Source organism: Podarcis cretensis (genome assembly GCF_951804945.1).
Source record: "Podarcis cretensis genome assembly, chromosome: 1".
Classification (NCBI taxonomy): Eukaryota; Metazoa; Chordata; class Lepidosauria; order Squamata; family Lacertidae; genus Podarcis; species Podarcis cretensis.
In genome coordinates this window covers 63773445-63794473 of record NC_137170.1, presented here as the reverse complement: position 1 = coordinate 63794473, position 21029 = coordinate 63773445, and the positions used below count along the sequence as shown (strand labels likewise).

The 21029-nt window shown below is 40.8% G+C and overlaps 1 protein-coding gene across 3 annotated transcripts in view; it reads right to left on the bottom strand.

Annotated features, from left to right (window-relative positions):
* Positions 1-19289: 19289 nt before the first annotated feature.
* LUZP2 (leucine zipper protein 2) overlaps positions 19290-21029 on the bottom strand; it is a 310191-nt gene continuing 308451 nt past the window's right edge. For all 3 annotated transcript variants that reach the window (XM_079969126.1, XM_079969127.1, XM_079969125.1), the window contains one exon: positions 19290-19722. In XM_079969126.1, coding sequence (XP_079825252.1) covers positions 19618-19722 — 105 coding nt within the window. In that variant the 3' untranslated portion in view covers positions 19290-19617. The remainder of the gene's footprint in view (positions 19723-21029) is intronic.

Here is a 21029-nt window from a genome sequence, read left to right as displayed (position 1 = left end):
CCCCATGTAAGACTGTATTATGAGCTAAATCCAGAAAAGATTTATGGACCCAGATTTTTCACCTACCATTATGGGGCAACATCTTGTACCCAATCCCATGTTAGCCCTGCTGCTAATGGAAAAGAATATCAATCCAAATGTTAAACAAAAAGGGTTGGTCTTCTTTCTTATGATAGCCATGAGACAACTAGTTTCTTTCATTTTTTTAAAAACCCTCCCACCACAGAAACATGGTTCTAACATGTGTGGAATATAACACTTGTGGAACACTTAACTCACTACTGGAAGGTGATAAGATGAATAGGAAAGAAAGATGGAATTGACTCAGTATGGTTTCAATTTATATCATTTATTAACAATACTACAGTAATCTTCCTTCCATCTCAGTCACAGCAACCACTATGGAGAAATTACCTTAATGCTTTAGATTGACGTATACCCAGTAGATGTGAGCTGAATCTGTAATGTAAAAGATTTCCCAAGTTTGTTTTGATGCCATGCGGATGTCGGCGTACAAGGTTTAACTTACAGTATGTACATGTATTTGTCTTGGAAGACAACACTTCATGTTTGGTGATTGCATTTAAGATTTTCAAAAAAGTTTGTAAAGAAAAACAAAGAAGTACATTCCATGTAGGAAATAAAACAGAAGACCTGGTGGAAGGGTGGGTGGGGACGGAATAATTGCAGTCAAGTGAACTGAAAGCCATAAGGATATCACAAAATTTACAAATTGTCACTTTTATTCAGATTACCAGTGTTTTAAATACAGTGGTACCTCAGGTTAAGTACATAATTCGTTCCGGAGGTCCATTCTTAACCTGAAACTGTTCTTAACCTGAAGCACCACTTTAGCTAATGGGGCCTGCTGCTGCTGCTGCGCCACTGGAGCACGATTTCTGTTCTCATCCTGAAGCAAAGTTCTTAACCCGAGGTACTATTTCTGGGTCTGTAACCTGAAGTGTATGTAACCTGAAGCGTATGTAACCCGAGGTACCACTGTACTACTTTTGTCCTTCTTGATAATGTATTCATCTTAGAGCAGTACCGGACAAAACATTTCTTTTCTCTGACCATGTGATTTACTAACACAACTTTCCTCTCCTTTAACAACTAGGAAAATGATGTCCCACCTGACCCAAAGTGCATATATAAAGTTTGCAAGAATATGATATACTTATAAAGGTAAAACGGTTAAAGACCCCTGGACAGTTAAGCCCAGTCAAAGGCGACTATGGGGTGTGGCACTCATCTCGCTTCTGGCTGAGGGAGCTGGCGTTTGTCCACAGGCGGCTTTCCCATGTGGCCAGAATAACTGAACTGCTTCTGGCACAATGGAACACTGCCAGAGTGCATGGAAATGCTGTTTACCTTCCTGTCACAGAGGTACCTATTTATCCACTTGCACTGGTGTGCTTTCAAACTGCTAGGTTGGCAGGAGTTGGAACAGAGCAACAGGAGCTCACTCCGTCATGTGAATTTAAACTGCCGACCTTCCAATCGGCAAGCCCAAGAGGCTCAGTGGTTTAGACCACAACACCACCCGCTCCCTGCCATTACCTGTACCTTATCAAGGAGTATGTGCTCTGGAAAGGTATTTCTACTGCCAGAGGCATGATTATTAAATCAGACATAAAAGGGTAAGGGTGTGTGTAATATAGCTAAGAACTCTTCTTCTTTTCTTCTTGTTAACCAGGAAACGTGGCAAAGTAGCTGAATCCATGTCAGAGTCAGTCTAGGGAATTTCCTCCAAACATCACTATTTTCAGTTTTGAGAAGAAGAGAGCAAGCAATACCGCAAATCATTCCAAGCAATGCCCACATGACAGTTACCTTTCGCTTTGCTCGATTTTATGTATTTCTCCTAGGTTCATTTGTAATAAAACTCACTTCTCTTTAGCTTTCAAACAGAGCACACAAAAGTAATTGCAGTTTGCTAAGAGCACAAAACTTTCAGGAAATATAATGGCTGTGAAATAATTGACAATCATTTTCTTCCTTTTCATTTTCCCCTTCTTGTGAAGCCTATAAAAATATAGACCTTTTTCTTCTTGTGAAAGATATTGCTATTTCCTTTTTTAACTTCTCACAAATGACCTTTTTTAACATTTCAGGCCAAATAGCTGAAGCATTTATTTTTTTTTAATAAATATTTATTAAGATTTTTTGAATACAAATGCAAAAATAGTCAACAATATAGCATATATCATAACATATTTTCAAAACCTCTTTGGACTTCCTCACATCTCCCGCTCCCACTTACATCGTCTTGAAATTTTAACCAGCAAATTATCATCTTATTTAAATTCTTAGGTCCCATTCTCTTAAACATAATCTAATTGTTCTCCAAATGGTTTATATTTTCCTCGATCTACTTATCATCCTAATTCCATCTAATTTAATGGTGGTCAATTATTTATGATCTAGCATCCTTCTTAACATTCAACCAAATTACAATACTTTTTTAAATAAATCTTAAATTTCTTCCAGTCTTCTTCAACCTTCTCTTCTCCCAGGTCTCGGATTCTGCCAGTCATCTCGGCTAGTTCCATATAGTCTATCAGCTGCATCTGCCACTCTTCCAGTGTGGGTAGATCTTGGGTTTTCCAATGCTTAGCGATAAGTATCCTTGCTGCTGTTGTTGCATACATAAAAAATGTTCGATCCTTCTTTAACACCTTCTGGTCGACAATACCCAAAAGGAAGGCCTCTGGTTTCTTAGTGAAGGTATACTTAAATACCTTTTTCAGCTCATTATATATCATTTCCCAGAAAGCCTTCACTCTAGGGCAAGTCCACCAGAGGTGAAAGAATGTTCCTTCATTTTCTTTACATTTCCAACATTTATTATCAGACAAATGGTATATTTTGGCAAGTTTAACTGGGGTCATGTACCATCTATATATCATTTTCATTACATTTTCCTTCAAAGCATTACATGCAGTGAAGTTCAACCCAATGGTCCACAACCTTTCCCAGTCATCAAACATAATGTTGTGCCCAATGTCCTGTGCCCACTTTATCATAGCCGATTTAACCATTTCATCTTGTGTATTCCATTTTAACAGCAAGTTGTACATTCTTGAGAGTATCTTAGTCTTAGGTTCTAACAGTTCTGTTTCCAATTTCGATTTCTCCACCCGGAACCCTAACTTTTTGTCATTTTTAAAAACTTCGTTAATCTGAGCGTAATGTAACCAGTCTCGCACTTTATCTTTAATTTTCTCCATACTCTGCAATTTCCAATTGTCTCCATCTTTTTCTAATATTTCCCAATATTTTGGCCATTTGGCCTCCATATTGGGTCTTTTTCGGGCCTTAGCTTCCAGCGGTGAAAGCCACCTTGGAGTTTTATTTTCCAGTAAGTCTTTGTATTTTGTCCAGACATTAAACACTGCTTTTCTGACAATATGGTTCTTAAAGGCCTTGTTGATCTTAACCTTGTCATACCATAGATATGCATGCCAACCAACAAATAGCTGAAGCATTACCTCCTTCCCTGAAGCCCCTCTTGCATGTTAAGATCAGCAGAGAAAGCCCTCTTAGTAATTCCACTGCTCTCTGAAGTTCAGGGGTGGTGGCAGCCCTCCAGAGGACATTCTTTGTGATAACTGCTAGGTTATGGAACTCCTTCCACAAAGAGGTATGTCTGACACCTTCATTATACAGCTTCTATATATGCTGTATAATGTGGTATGCTGAAGATGAACTGCTTTGCTCTGGCCTTTGACATTGAGACACGTGTTTTTGAGACCAGTCATATTCCTGGGAACATGATTTTTTAAAACTCTTTTTGATGTTGAAGTTCAGATTGTTATAATCCACCCCAGAGCCTGCTGGAGAAGGGTGGGTTACAGAAATATTAACAATAGTTCTGTACATCCTCTTTTGTATCAAGCTTCAGTCTACACACATTCTGGGTCTCTCATGGTAACTTCTCACAAAAATCCCCCCCCCCAACATCAGAATTAATAATTCTGTTCAAAGATGTATGCTCTGCTAGAGAGTGAGAGTCTAAATGGTCATTTCTTTCTTGACACGTGGCCACGGAGATGAACAAGAACAGGATTTCTCAATCTCTGAATTGGAAAATAGATATTTGTGATACTCATTACACATTATTCTGCTCACATGGGTATTATTCCTTGCTAAGGCAAAAGTAACTGAAGGAGCAGCCTTGAAACAACTGACATTTAAACATATTCTCAAAGGGAAAATAGAAAGCCAATTTAAGAGGGTGGGTGCTGAATTCAAACTCGCCTCTTTCATTCAGGCTGGGAATGGTTTGGACTTCACCCTTATCAGAATAGCTGTTTGCCCATTGTCTCCCACACATCATTTGATTTCTTGAAAGGAAATTGGCCCTGAGCCTGATGCTCCCTTCTTGTCCATTGCACCCCTACAGCCAGCAATGTCCTCTTCCCTCTGTGGAAAGGCATTCATCAATTGTGGAGAGCCTTCTCTGCTCACGGAATTCAGACCTTCCTGGATTCTAAATCCTCCAAGTACTGGTCTATTTCTTAGTTGTTAGGTGGAATTACTGTTCCTCATACTAGTGTTCCCTGGAAGGTAAGGGCTGTCATCAACACCACAGACTGGCTGTAAGCAGGCTCCTTGCTGTTGCAGGATCATTTGCCCCATCAAGAAAGAAGTATTATGATATTAAGGTTATTACACCCTGAGAACAAGATCCAGCTGGTGATGCTAAATTTAGTTTCACACTGTGACTTGTGGGAATTTCTTGCAGATGGCAGTCATCTCATCTGCATTGGCAAAGGTAAAAGCAATGTAATTTCATTACTTGCATTGAGCCTCATTCTGTGGCGTATGGTACAAAGCACTGACACTCTGAGAAGACATATTAAGCTGTTGGTTATATATCATTCAGATAATGAAATGGCCTCAGCCCCTGCGCATGAACAATATAAGAATCATTTGGGTTTGCTATTTGCCAGGTGCTGTACTTTTACATTCCGCAACATTTGTGGCATGCCACACTTTCTGAGGAACAAACACAAATGAGCACTTAGCCATAAAGCTATCACTTAGTCCGGCATCATTTATCTGTCATTGATTTAGAAACTCTTTTAACTGCAGGTATAAAATATGTGCCTGCTTTCATTCGATGAGAAATGGCTTTAAAATGAGAGTAAATTCACTTGAGATCATTATTTTGATGTTGTCTATACCTGCTTACCTGAAAGTAATCCCCACTGAAGTCAGCAGGACTACTTTATTAAGCACAACATACAACCAAAGATTTTTTTTTAAAAAAAGAATAAAGGCAAAAGTGAGTAAACAATGTCATTTTATTATTTTTATTTTCTTTGATTAAAAATCATGGTCTCAGTAAGTGCAATTTTTATCACCATCAAATGAAACTAATAATAGGCTCCATTAGGATCCCTGTTACTGGTATAGTAAAAATCACACAAGGGGAAACACCTGAAAAAGCCTTGAATCTTTTGGCTCCCAGCATTGTCCAGTTCTTACTACTTAGCTGGAGAGCTGAGATAATTATGGAGGTAGTTGGCATTTGCCTGGGGAGACAATGGAGGAGTGCACCTTTGCAGGTGAAGTCAAACTGTTGTAAGGTTATGGCGTCTGCTGTGGCTGTAGAGACTGATATGGGACAGACATGTTCTGAAGCAGCTGGGGCAGATGAAGGCACCCAGTTGGAAGTAGTATGCCTCTGAATACTAGTTGCTGGAATCGACAAGTGGTGAGGATGCAGCTGCGCTCATGACCTCTTGCTTGCAGGCTTCTTACAGGCATCTAGATAACTACTGTGAAAACAGAGTTCTGGACTCGATGAGCCTTTGGCCTCACCCAGCAAGGTTCTTCATTGAGAGATCTGTACATCACCGGCTTCTTCAGATCTGCAGGTGCCAAGCTAGTTTTTCCCCCCCCCATGCCCCCATTATTATATTCTATTTCACCCAATAGCATAAAACTAGTGGTTTGGATGGGCAAGCAGTTTCCAAAATAATCACAGAACAGAATGTTTAGGTTTAGACAAAAATGGTATTTAAGGTCTTGGCAATAAAAAGGAGAGACTTTGAAAGCTATATTTAGCGATGTTTACATGTCCTATGACACACTACATTCACGACTGATTGAATTATGGTGCTTGAAATAGTGATGGCATCAACTCCACAAATCAAGCTCAGAGTTTGGCTTGGAAAACTCGGTTGTTTGGAAAACAGCAGGTGTTCAGCTGATCCCCAATTAGGTCCATGAAGATGTTATTGGAACTGAAGCAAAGTCCAAGCCCCTTGGTCCAAGCATCTATTCTCCAATCCCTTTACTTTGTCTGCTGCTCTGGTGATGGCTGCAGTTGGAGGAACAGAGGGAGAAGCATCACTGTTGGTCACCCCTTAATTTACCTTGCTTACTGCTTTGCCACCAGTGGAATGGAGGAACAGAGGAGACCTTCTGTCTCTCCCTCCTTTATCCAATGCCTGTGAATCTGCTACAGCTACATGCTAGGAGCAGAAGCATTTTAACATGGGGAAAAACTGCATGGCATATAGCCATAAGAGTACACAGACAGACAGAAAAGGGAAAGGGAATAGCTATGCTGCCTTGCACCACTGCAGGAGCAGCAAGAAAATTAGGTGGATTGGGTAGGACATGTGGGGGTGTTATTGAGTTCTTCTTTTTATTTTGATTATGTATTTTGTGTTTTTATACTGTGATTTTATCCTGTGAACCACCCTGAGACCAGCGAGTATAGGGCGGTATACAAATTTTAATAATAATAATAATAGATGGTATGAACTACCCATTAGACCAGGGATAGCCAATATAATATTCTTCAGATGTTGCTGGATTGCAGCTCCCATCATCCCTGACAAATGGTCACTCTGGCTGGGGCTGATGGGAGTTATAGCCCAATAACATCTGAAGGGGAACATCTGGCTACTTCTGCAATTAGGCAAAGGAAAACGGAGTCCTAGCTGCATTTCCCCAGCCATCCTCAAAACAGGTAAATAAAGTCAACGTTCCAAGGGTTTCTCTTACAAGACCAAGGCCCTGTATATCCAAGGGCCGAGGAAAATACATTGCTAGAAACCCTCTTCTAGTGTTCTAACCTGTTGGAGCCAGCCATCAAAAGTGGTTTAGCATAGCAAAGAAAGAAGACACAATGAGGCAGCGAGTATTTTCATAATACTGGAGGGCAGCTCCTTCCAGCCTTTCTCCTCCGGCAACTTTTTATTATCTCCTTTGTTCTCCCAGCCGCATGGCCGTTTTCCAAAGTCTCCTGTTACCTCATCCGGTCAAGGCTTGACACTCCCCTCTCCCTATAAGGTAATCATTGCCCAGAGGAATGTCAGGGGGCACCCTGCAGTATTTACAAGCCTCTGCCTTGCCTGTATGACTCCCACATGCCCTCTTTCTTTATTTTATTAATCAGAGTCATAAATGTCCGTTCAAATACGATTATATCGAGTGCGATAAGCGACTCTTGTGAAACCGGAAGTGGGCCGCGGACTGGAGAACCATGCAGTACATATAGAGATTATATGTCCTCTGCTCCTCTTCCTTGTATAACGGTGCAGGAAAGGATGGCAAGGCAAATGGTGAGGAAGGCAAACACTGCCAGATGCAGTTCGTGTGCTGCACCTCTAGGTGGCGCATACGGAAAGGTTTCGATGCTTCATCCACAAAATGCTGACAAAGTGTAGGGGAGTTCCGCATGCTGTGAGGCAGGACAACCACTGATATCGTTGGGTGGGCTGCAAATTGTTATATACTGGCAATGTAAAAGCAAACCGTTCCTGTCTGCTGGGGCCAGTGGGATGAAAGTGGTTCAATGTGGCCGAAAGTCAATTGTTCAGAAATAAGCTGTTCAGAAACGATATGGTGTCATTGCTGCTGATTTTTCTTTTGGTGGAGGCCACTCTACCCGCACTGAGGTATCGGTGATCTTGGTTTGCCACGCTGGAAACGTTTTATCGGTGGCTACAGGCTGGTTTTTATTTTGCGCTGCCACCAGCAGATGAGCTGCTGTACCTACAGACTGACAAATGTGAAGCATAGCTGCTGTGTCTGTGGCAGGATTGTGTATTATCGGGCGCAACGCAACCTTACAATCCTCATTTGCATTTTCAAAGGCCAATTGTTTGATAATTATTTGTTTGGCTTCAGGATTTTCAATTTGTCTACTCACTGCTGTAATCAGCCTGTCCATAAAGGAAGAATATGATTCTCTAGGTTCTTGTCTGATTGAACCCCACCTAGACTGAATACTGGAGGGTTCCGGGATTTTTCTCATTGCTTGTTGAGCAGCAAGAGCAGTATCCCTCAATAAGATCTGCAACAGTGTGGCTTGTACTGAGGCCTGAGCGAAGGGCCCACGCCCCATCATGGCGTCCATCACATCTGCGAGGGTAAGATTAGGATTATTCCCTCTTGCTTGTTGCAGTAAAGCAGGAGCATAAGCACGTCAGGCGATTTCCCATTCATGGGCAAACAATACACCTGCTGATGGGGGTTAAACTGTACGTGCCAAAAGCTTGATGTCATCTGGAACCAATAGCTGGGCTAATGTGGCTTCCAAAAGAGCTTGTGTAAATGGGGCTTGCAGTCCATTTGTCCTAACTGACAATTGCAGTTCTTTCAAGATTTTAAAGTCAAAAGGTTGGTGCTGGGCTTGAGTTCCTGCTGGAGCACCAGCAGGGGGCACAATAACAGGGAATGCCATGGTATCCTGTGATAAGGAACAGGCAAGTACTGCACGTTGAAAGGGGGTCGCTTGTTCTGCCGCTGAAAGAGCAGGGTCATTTCCAGCCAGACCACTGTATTGGGTCCTCTGGTGAGGCACTGTAATCCAGAGGTTTTGGGTCTGGGGCTGCTGGCAAAACAAGTGCTGGAACACATGGCATAACAGCATGCTGAATTAAGGAAGCTGAAGGTTGTTTTTTTTGTCAATGCAGCCATGGAGATATTTTTTGGTGATAAAGAGCCCATAGCATAACGAATCTTGCACCATGCATTTAAAATTCGAACACCGAAACTGGGATGTCCATGAAAATGTGCTCCAATCTTATCCCATTGTGTTAGTTCCCATGTCCCCTCTGCTGGAAACCAAGGACAATGCTCATCGATGGCCAGAATGAGCTGTATCAAATCACCCTCAGGAACTTCCAATTTGTTGGAGGAGAGGAGAAATTGTAAGTCTCTTAAAAATTTCTGTTGCGGAGATGACAGGGAATTGCCCATATTTCTAAAATCAATATAAAAGGGATCGACTCACCAGGGATCCGTAGATGAAATCAGCGCTGTGTAACCCTTTCCGGAAGTGATGAGTCGATGATCGAGAAGCCTCTTACGGTTTCCTTTGAAGTTTGAAGTCAGCCTCACACTGCTTCCTTTAGCCTTTGAAGTCCGTCTCAACTGCTTTCTTTAGTCAGCCTCCTTTCTTTTAAGTTTTCCTCTTCTTTTAATTGAGCCTCACACGGGGCACCACTTGTTGGAGCCAGCCATCAAAAGTGATTTAGCATAGCAAAGAAAGAAGACACAATGAAGCAGCGAGTATTTTCATAATACTGGAGGGCAGCTCCTTCCAGCCTTTCTCCTCCGGCAACTTTTTATTATCTCCTTTGTTCTCCCAGCCGCATGGCCGTTTTCCAAAGTCTCCTGTTACCTCATCCGGTCAAGGCTTGACACTCCCCTCTCCATATAAGGTAATCATTGCCCAGAGGAATGTCAGGGGGCACCCTGCAGTATTTACAAGCCTCTGCTTTGCCTGTATGACTCCCACACTAACCAGCAGATTCCACACATGTGCATGCTAACTCTATGCTCCAACTCCACTCTTGTCTCCCTCATGGTAACTGTCAGAAGTGGGAATCTTGCTTCTACTCATATTCACTCCTGGTGTGATGCAGAATCCCTAATTTTCAGGATTGCCTCTTTCTTATTGTTGTGCCCAGTGGTTTTCTTCTAGAAAAAAAAGGTGCCGGTTCTGTGTTTCCTTGAGTATCCCCAGAAAAAAGTGGTTGTGTCACATATAGCTTCAGACGTCTTTGTTTACATAAACAAGAATGACTTCAAACATTTATTTTCATCTCAAGAACATTTGAGAACAAACCACAAAACATTTACCCTTCAAGATGGCCTAATTGTGAGTTTATACTAGTTATTTCCTTTGAATGCTGAAGCTAAATCTAGGTTTTCATTTTTTATATTTTTAAAAAGGAGCCTATTAACATACGCTGCTCTTTATGTAAGTAAGGACTTTGTTTAACTTTCCAGGTTAGCCCCTTTCTTTGAGTTTCCCTCAAATGGTGGCTGATGACGTTTAAAGGGGTCAATTTTTCTTCCCCTGCCATTAAAATGGCAAAGTCACATTCAAGTGAATCAGCTTTGTATGAGCACAACTTCAGAAGGAAGAAATGGAAGTATGGTAATTTATTCAAGAAACTGATGGATTCTTGACACTTAAATGATCTAAGCTGCAAAGTGATTTAAATTGTCACATTGCACTTGGAACCTTTTCTCCCTCCTTCAGAAAGAAGCTGGTGGGACAAATTTTCTCAAAAGGAAAACTTCTGCCATTCAACTTCAACTCACATCAAAGAATAAAAATAGTCACTTTGTTGGGGGAAGCACTTATCAGTCCTACCAAGAGATCCTTCCTAGAAATGAAATAATTTCTTTGATTGGCAAGGAGGAAGGGGTGGTGTGAAGCTGGAAAAGTTGGGTCTTGACCTAGCCAAAGTTAAATACTCTTAAGCACCATTTATTTCTGTAAGAGCATCTGCTTAATTGTTCCCCCAAGAGACACTGACTTTCCCCAAGGCAAAATTTACCCTGTAGCACATGTTATGAATAGCATCCTTATTGCTTGGGGGCATTTTCACAAGACCATTGTACTGCACAAGAATAAAAGAAAGAGAGACAGGGAGGGGGGGAGTCTTTTCTAGATCAAAACTTATGATGTCCATCAGTTTTTACTTACATGAAGCAAATATAAATATGCCAGAATATGAAAGTCTGTGACAGGACATGAAACACTGAAGTAAATCAACAAATAAATATTCTAGGAACAACAAAAATAGCCAAGACAAAGGTAAAGATATCTGTTTTCCAGTGTTGTCAGATGGTATTCTATGAGATCTTTAATCAAGATGTTAACAACATTTTATTCCAATGCACATAATGGGTGCTCACACATCACATTCAGTGAGTATAATCTGTGCACCTGTGAACACAATAACTGAACTTTATTCACATGTAACAGTGAATGAGGGTACAGTTAGTGGATATGATAGTTGAGTTAGAAGGCGGGGAAGTTACAGTGCACAGCAAAAATTTGAAAAAGCAAAAGAAAGGGGCGAGAGTTGTGCTAGTGGAACTATTTTGTTGGATGCTACCATCTCACTTTCCTTGTGTTGAGTCTAGGACCCTAACTGCACTGTGTTTTTAAAATGGTATTATGTCACTTTAAAAAGTCCCCCAAATAATCCTGGGAACTGTAGTTTGTTATGGGTGCTGGAGTTCCAGGATTCCTTTGGGGAATGAATGTTCAGAGTGGTATGATACCACTATAAATGTGTAGTGCAGTTGGGGCCTAGGTCTCACATTCCAGTTTTGTCATGTGAATCAGCCCTTTGACTAGGTAGTGTTTGGTTGGTATGATGGGGTCACCAAGTATATCACACCTATAGTCAAGAAACTTCCACTATGTTTCTGGACACAGTGCTGGTTCTAACCCTTGCAGTCCTAAATTATCCAGAGCCAGGAAAACCCAAAGACTGAATGATCCTATATGAAGCTGCATAGCAGATGTCATTATCACCAGCAAAGTCACATGCAGCGATTACGACGCTGGCTATCAGAGAGACAGCTTTTTCTAAAGCTGAGCCCCAACTGTGGAAAATTACCACAAAGCAGGTTTACCTGATGCCTTTGTATCCATCCTTTAAGCAACTAGATCCACTGATGTTACTAGAGACTCAGAGAGTCTTAGTGGTCAGAAGCCCCTCTTGAACAGGAATGACTTGGCCACTGTCCTCCATGCTCTGGCAAACCCTCACAAGAGCCAACTCCTAGGGGCTGAGGTCACTCCCCCCCCCAATAAAATATTTGAGCCCCCCAACAAGTTGATGGGCATTGCCATTCAAATGGTGGGTGAGTGTCATGTCATGTGGGCAAAGCTAACCTGCCCCCTCCCAATATTTTATTCAAGTCGGCACCCCTGTAACCTCCAGATTGGATTACTTCCGTACACTCTACATGAGGTTGTCCATGAAGATGATTTGGAAACTTCAATAGTTCCAAAATGTAGCAGCCAATTTACTGGCTGGGGTTCCATGTAGAGCTCATGGAACCACTGGTTGCTTGTTTGTTTCCAGGCCCAATTCAAAGGGTCACATTAGTGCTTAAAACCCTAAAAGATTTAGGCCCCATATATCTGAAAGGCTGTTTCCATCCTTACCAAACTTCTTAGGTGTTAAGATCAGCAGTGGGAACTTCTTGGTACTTCCTCCACTCTTCAGAAGTACAAGGAATGGTGGCCTGGGAGAGGGCTTTCTCTGTGGCAGCCCCTGAATTGTAGAGTAGCCAACAGAGGTGCATCTAGGATATTTGATGCAGAGCTTTTTCAGTATGCTAAAGATGTACCTCTTTGCCCAAGCTTCCCACCCCCCACCCCACCCACAGCTGAGGTATTCTGTTCTGGCTGGACTGGTTTTAATTTCATAATTGCAAGTGTTTGATTTTTTTTTTTTTAAAGAATAACTGTATATTATATTATTGTAACCTGCCCTGGGAAATTGGAGCAAAAAGTGGGCAAGACATCAAATGAAATCAGTCAATCAGTCAATAAAACCAGGGTTTATTTGTTTTTTTTTAAAAAAGGTTTTGATAGGCTTAGGGCCAAAACAAATAAATGGTTGCTGACCATCTATGTTTTTATTGCTGTTGTTTATGTAGAATGGCACACAGTCCTTTTTGTAACTGCTTATATTTCATCGTATTGATGTGTTCATAATCTGCAGGCAAAGTCACCTAGAATACCAGCCACTGCACAGAAAATAAAACTAAAAATGGATAAGTATGTAGTACAACACCCCTTTAAAAGAAAGGCTATGGAAGGTGAGGTATGATCCAGGTACCATTTATTCTCTCTCCATATTTTAATCCAGGCATGGGCAAACTTGGCCCTCCAGATGTTTTGGGACTACAACTCCCACCATCCCTAGCTAACAGGACCAGGGATGATGGGAGTTGTAGTCCCAAAACATCTGGAGGGCTGAGTTTGCCTATGCCTGTTTTAATCTGAAAGTCAATCTGCTTCAATGATCCAAGCTTTGCAATGATTGGAGTTCTGCTCTGCTTCCAGCTGCCTTAAGTCCATCTTTCTTTCTTGGGAGGAAACACAGCAGAAAGAGAATGAAGCAAAGCCTTTTTCTTGGTACTTTGGGCAAAGGGGAGCTGTTGGCTTGATGCAACTGACCACTTCCTGAGCCGATATTTAGAATACTGTTGTTGAAATGAAGCTGTCCTGGCACTTTCCTATTGCTTTTCAACTTTTATTCTTTTTAATCCTTATTTATTCTAATGAATTGGAAAGATTTTACCAGGCTCTTAAAAAGAAGAAGAAAAAAGGACTAGAGCCACCTAAGGGAAGCTTTAACAAGTATGGTAAAATTTCTAAAGAAGCAGAGCAGGATTTTCGTGCATTGCTAGGTTGCTCTTGAATTCCACCCAAAGCAAAATCCAATTTAAGTTTGGAGGTTCTTTAACAAAGTACAGAAGGAATTTCATGGGAAACTAAAGGATTGGATAATACTTTTAATACTTATAAAAGCACAGTGGAGTACCACATCTTGTGTTTCATAAGGATTTGCAAATGTGTCAGTTTCAGTTTCTCATTTTTCCAATCTAAAATTTCATCCCCTCCCAGTTTTCTGCATCCTCTGCATTTCCACATCTTTTTTAAAAAAATAAAAATAAAAATCCACCATGAAAATTCATCAGTGTTTTAGTGCAGATTTATCCTAATGTACTATGCACATTTTTATGTGCTATTTTGCCTAATAAACATATTTTTCTGCACAGCAAATTTCTCATACAAGGCATTTTTGTATGCTATTTTTGTATGCTATTTTCACAGATTGTCATTGACACTTTACCCCAGTATATGGATTTTTGTATACATTACTATTATTGCAAATTTTGGAGAATTTTGGAGAAGTGCAGATTTCACAAGATGGCTGTGTTTCATTGTTCCAGAAGGTGCAGATTATACAATTCATCTTTAAATGCAAACAAATTCAAATTTTCTTCCCATCCCTAGTACTTCATAGATCAGATTTGTAAGTTGTTCTGTGAGTTTCCTTGTAAACCTATTTCCAAAATATTCAGTATTTTTACTGCACCTCTAAAACAACATTGCTACCTTATTTCCAGAGAGAATAGTATGTCCCTCATTGTCGCATGAAAGACAAAAAAATTTCCCCACTGATCACTACAACTCCATCACAGAAAAATGGAATATTTAAAAAAAAAATATGCCTGCCATCCAATTATGAAATATATGGAACCTCAGCCAGAAAAAGGACATGTCTATTTTTGACTTATTTTATATTAGATTGCTGCATCCTGTTTACTTGTGCCTCTAGCTTTGAAACACCCCAGTGATTTAAATTAGGATAATAAACCTTGTGAACTGTGAGAGCATTTGGAAAAATAAATAAATAAGCATCTACTGCTGGTGAAATGGACAGATACATAAATCTCTATGGTAGGGCTGCCTTATGTCTGGATTTTCCCAGACATTACCAGGATTTCAAAGGTGGAGTGGATGTCTGGAGGGAAAAGACAAAAGACAGCATTTCTTTTTCACACTGTATAATCTAATTATGAATGTCCACATTGCTTCTAAATGACTTGAAGCCTCTTGCAAGCAACTATGCATGAGCTAGGCTGATACTAGTACATTCATTAATGTGGATGATTTTACAGCATCTGAACTAGGCCTTCAAAATAGATTGCCCCACTTCCTGCCCCACTCCCCTGTCTCACCCATTCTTCTGCCTCCCTTCAACCAAGCTCCTTGTGAACATTTAAATAAGGAAGGCTTACAATGCAATCCTAGTCTACGTAGAAGTATGTTCTGTTGAGATTGATGAGACCTACTCCCAGGTCTGGGTAGTGCATAGAATTTCAGCTTTAGAGGCTTTTCATAACTGTCACCAGGCCCTTTAAAAAGGTAAATTATTTTTTTCAAAACTTTTCTGAGAATCTGTCAGAAAGCTTCATCTGTAGCAGCTAAAAAACTCAAACTGATCACAGAAAATGCATCTGAAGAGTAGCTCTTGTTTACATTCATTTTGTTTAGCAAAACCTTGTTCAGCAGAGAGCTATAAATAATTCCAGACACTTGCAATTAGTGTTTGTTTCAGTGCCTGCACCTATGAAATTGCAATATTCATCACAAGGATGTACAAAGCCGTCCCTTGTTTTAGTACAAGGGACCATAAACTTTACAAAGTGGCGCTCTTTTCATGTAGCTTAATGTAACGCTTTTCAGACTGGTGAACACCGTATTTTACAATGCATTTTCATGAATCATTGCCCCAGGTCTTACCAATTCCTGCGGGGTGGGGGGAATGCTTCCATTGGTTATCTAACTACTGCGTTCCATGAAAATATCTTCTTTTGCAGAATACAGTTTGTTATATACATATCATAGGCGTCTAATTGTTTTTAAAGTCATGCTTGCTCAAAAAGTTTTGTCAAGGTTGGGCGCAAACTTCAGGCTCATAGGATATGCTTTGTTTTTCACTGGAACGCCAAGATCTAAGAAGCACAGCCAATGCAAAAGGCATATCATTGAAATGAAAGCACATGATGCTATGGAACATATTCCAACTATAGGAATCCCCCCCCCCCCCCAGAACCAAAACTGTTCTGAACTCCAGGGCTGGCCCAAGACACTTTGGCACCTGAGCAAACCACAAAATGACACATCTTCCCACCAAGGAAGAAAAGATGGGTGTGTTAAGTGTAATTGTTTAATTGCACACTGAAATGGAGAGTGCCTGTATGTATATTGCTGAAGGGTTTAACACTGGAAAATTGCATCAGAGTTTTCCTGAAGATTAGCCTAGGGTGCTGGTGGTTTATTCTGAGAAGTTTATTAAGGGAAGCAGGCCCACCCTGTTTCTGAAGCCGACAACACTATTCTAGTGGTCTTGCATCAGGGCTTTGGGGAGGGAACTGGGAACATAGGAATCTGTCTTGTGCTGAGTTGGACCCATGGTCTATCTAGCTCAGTATTGTCTACATTAAGTGGCTGCAGGTCTTCAGGGTTTGGCCAAGGAGGCATTTCCAGCCTTACATAGAGATGTCAAGGGTTGAATGCCTGTGACCTTCGACATGCAAAACAAATGTTCTACTGCTGATCCAAGGGGAGAGAAGAGAGAAGGGAAACTCACTATGAAAGAGGGGTCGTTCTTATTATATGCACCTTTTGGAAGTCAAAATCTAATACAGCTGCTTTTGAATTTTCCTGCTAGCCAATATTTACTGCATGTGTTTCCAGATCCACTATCCTTCTGCCTGCTCTCAAACTCACTTTTTTTTGGCATGCTTTCATTAACATTCCTCATTGTCTCTTTACTGGCATTAACATTTAAACAAGAAGTGGGACTTTTCTGCCTTCATTTCCAGAGAATAATGCTCAGAAGGCTATTTTCATATTTCTTTACAATTAAAAAGAAAATTGTGTCTGCTCAAATACAGTGATCTTTCCATACAAAATTGGCTGCATGGCTTTCCTGAAAGTTGTTTGTAAAGCCCCTTTTAATTTAAGCATTTGAGATGGAAATCAGTGAAAAACAAAAACCCAGATGCAACACTTTTCTTTTCTACAATGAGCACTGATCTGAGCCAGCCTGTGCTTGAAAAATGTGTGGATGTGTATAATTATTATGCCAACCAAAGAGAAAAATAATAATCGTAAGATGTTAAAATACAAAATTACCCCAGATGCCCTTGTCTCTTTTTTTTTCATCAGTTATTCAGGCTGAACAAGAAAATATGTACTCTTTATTTTAGGCTGAAAATACACTTTTAAAGAGAACACTTGGAGTTAACCATGTTGCAGAAGCAGCAACAGCTTGTGAAGTAGTTTGCTGGAAGTATAATAAAGTATAATAAAGTGTTGCTGATCAGTGACTGGGGGCATGGGATCTAGTGCCATTATCAGAGACCAGTGTTTTTTTCTGGGGGTATGCAGGAGTATGCATACCCCTAAACATTTTGTGAATCTGTACTTTTGTCCATTTACTGTATTTATTTTTCCTGATTTGGATTATAAAATGGTGGGTTTCTTGAGTCAAAATGAGAGTACCCCTAAACATTTTTAAAAGAAAGAAAGCCGGAGACCATCATGAAGTAGCACCATAACTTCAGGCACTAGGAGATCTAAAGCTGCTGAACTGCTCACAGAGCTAAGTTCCTCCTCCTAACATCCCAACAATTTCTCAAAAGATTTCTTCCCCAACAAAGCAGGCTTCCATTTCCCTGCCCAATTCTTCGGGCACTTAAGGTTTTCCTTAGGATATCTGCAGGTGCAGAGTTCTGAGCTTAGCATAGCATTGTGAGACGGCTAAAAGTAGTGTATGGTTTCTAGCCTGTCAACTCAGCAAACTCCCTGGCTGCCGATGCTTCTTGATATGAAAAAGCCCCATAAGAGAAGCTGCTATATCTTTCCCAAGCTTTAACTGAAGGGTGGGGGGTCTGGGCATGTCACTGGTGAGCTTGGTTTGATTTCTCAGGAAAGAAAAGGGGTGGGAGATCATGTTTTAACTTTCTGGAGAAACCAAGCTACTAAAAAGATTGGGAGCCTTCCGGATCTCCCTCAGCATGCATTGGTAATGGCACAGCCTGGCTCGGGAGCATGGAAGTCTGACCCAAATCTCCCTGGTTTGCCTTGTTATTCAGGGTACCCATAGAGGGCCTGCATACCCTTACTAGATGTTCTGCTTCCCTCAAGCTCCCTCACAATATATAGTCCACTGATAAAAAGCTATACTCTCCACCACCCTTTTTCTTTTCCCCATTCCTAAAATCTGTCTGGTGGTGGCAACGAGAGGCTAATGTCAGGGCCATGTTGGGCAAGTGTTTCCAATGGCAACATTGGATGAGCTGGTTGGATCACCTTAGAGGGCCACAGTCAAATAAATAAATACCAATTCCCACAGGAGGTGCATTTTTTTAACAAGGATAGTAGCAGTGTAGGATTTACAAGCTGCATTTTGAATAACTAAATTATATTTACCTCATGAGTCCATGAGAAGTTTGACACATTCTCCAAGAGGATGGGTTCAAATTACCCTGGTAGGTGAAACAGAAAGATGGCCTTGCCCTTTCTTCAAGTTTCAAGGCTTCAGCCACAACCATTGAAAAGGCACAGTTGCCTCTCTTTTCTCAGGGTTTCAGTTCTTTGGCTCAAGGAGCCCCCTCAGCAGATTTTAGTTATCTGTACAATATGTGTGGCTTTCACATGATGGTAGCTCCTCCGATGGGCTTTCTGCCCCTCCCCCCCATCTACATCTTGGCATTTCAATATTAAATGAAGCACATACTTTAAATATGAATTTTCTCCTCCTGCTCCTGCTGCCAAACCGCCTACGGTGCTTTCCGCGCAAGCCTTCAGTAATATTCCTTTATTCCTCTCTTTGACAGATAATCCCTTTGGAAAGTTTTGAAGATGTTTTTAATAGACTCAAGGACAATAAATGCTTCTTTCTACATTGCCTGATTAAGAGGATAAGAAGCCCCCAAACCTTTAAGTAGTCTGTTATATCCTTTGAACAGTAGTTTAAGTGTAGGGATGATTGTGCAGGTTCTCATGGGATGGCAAGACAGAGGAATGTCCTCCAGCATCATTTGGCAAATTAGCATCTCAGGGATAAGACTCAGCTAGAGTATCCCCCTTCAATACAATTCTTGTACTAGTGTACACAGCCCTGAATAACAAGCCCAGGATACCTTAAGGACCACCTTATCCTGTTCACTCCAAGTCGATCACTGGACTATCAGGAGGAGCAGTTAGTGGTTCCCTATGGACCCGAAGCAGCAAGGAGTCAAGGCTTCAGTGTGGTTTTCCCAACTCTAGGGAACTTTCTCCCTCAAGAAGTTAGACGAGCACCGTCCCTACTGAGTTTCAGGCACCTTGCCAAAACCGTCTTACCGGGTTGAATGTGTGCATGTGTGTGCAAAGTTGTTTGTCGACCTCGATATGTAATAATGATACTTATGAAACAGAATTGGTTAATAAAATAAAAATTCTTAATAGCATTTCTTTACAAAACAGAGTGATTTATAATAAGCAAGTTACAGATCAGGGCAGAATAATATTTCAAAAAACTGGACTGTATTACAAAGCATTTTTTTTTCCAAACATCCATTTCTCTTGGATTATTGCTGAAAGATACTAATCAATCTATTTCAGAAATCTCTAGACTAATTTACAAACATCCATAAAATAGTGAAAAAATTGCATGCTTTAGAAACCTGGTACATTTTCATGCCTCTGGACTAAAAAGATGAAGACGATAGCAAATGAAGAACGTTTTAAAGAGAGCTGGGTGATGTTTACAGAGTCTTTCCCTTGATTTTACCCAATGCTTCAGGGTTGTTTTCTTTTCTCTCTGTTGATTTTTTAATTTCTGGTTTCATCCATGGAGGACTGTGTGACTTCTGTTAACAGATGGAGAAAAACGCAATCAGTGTTAAAATATTACAAGTGGGACTTGCAGCACAATGTTGCAAGGAATCTCCAACCTTCGGTACTTTCTTTTAAACACCTGCTGAAAACTTTCCTATTCTGCCAGCCCTATGCAGGCAATTAAGAGTACACCCCCCACAACAGTCTATTGTTTTTATTTTATTTTAGATTTCAACATGTTTATTTAACTTTTTAGGATGTTATTGTTTGGTTTTATGTTTTTATATCACTGTAAACCATGGTATATTTTTACGATCCGGCAGTATATAGATAATTATTTTTTATAAATAAATGCAATAAAATAAATGAGTGAAATTTCCCTACCCCAAAAGAGAGTGGTAAAATTTCCTTTGGTAGGACCCAGGCTCCCTTGAAAGGCATGTAGCAAATCACTTGCCTTGCAAGGCTTTCAGAGCCTCAGCAACAGCAAGGGGGATTTTTCTGTTTCACTTCAGACCAGGAGAAGAGGAGAGAAATCTTGCTCACTGGCATTCCCTCCCCATTTCATCCACAAGGCTATTTTCAGGAACCCATGTGCACCTGCCCATACATGATGTCAGATGTGGGACAGGTCTGCTCCCCTTCCCAGGGGACAGTATTGTGGAATGGGATCTGGGACCTCCCAGTGTCCCAGCTGTGGGCGGAGGGATGCCACCCGTGTCATAGGGACTCCTGGCCATGTCACACACCCTGGCTGACCAATCAGAATGGCTAGGGGGTGTGGCTGTTTGCTGTTTAAATGGTGGCATGGCTGGAGGGCGACCTCCTTTTGCCTCCCATTAACCTAAATATTTGTGTCCATGTGTTTATTATTTAAGGGAACTGTGGGACCCGGGGCCTTGACATGCAAGTAAGGGGTGGGAGAAATGAAGGGGGAAGGAAAAACAAACACCAGAAAGGGTGTTTAGGAAGACTTCAGCCTGTAACTTCAGGTGTAACTTCAGCCTGCAAAAAACATTTTTGTTTAGGTAAGCTTATCCAGACATGTAAAATGGTGACGTGCTTTAATTTGGTTTTAGCTTATCATTGATTTTAATTATTTTTGAATGTTGATATACTGCAGCTGTTTTTAACGTCTTCTTCTTTTTTTTTTTACTGATAATTGTATTATTTAATCCTTGATGCAAACAGCTTTGAAGTTTCATTATAGTCAAGTAGTATGTAAATCTTGTGGAATAAATAGCTTGTAAACAGAAGGTGTAATTCTCAATATCAGTGCTCATTGGAAGGGAACAGCTTTGCTACAGCAAACCTTATGCTTTCTAAGAAAATACATCCA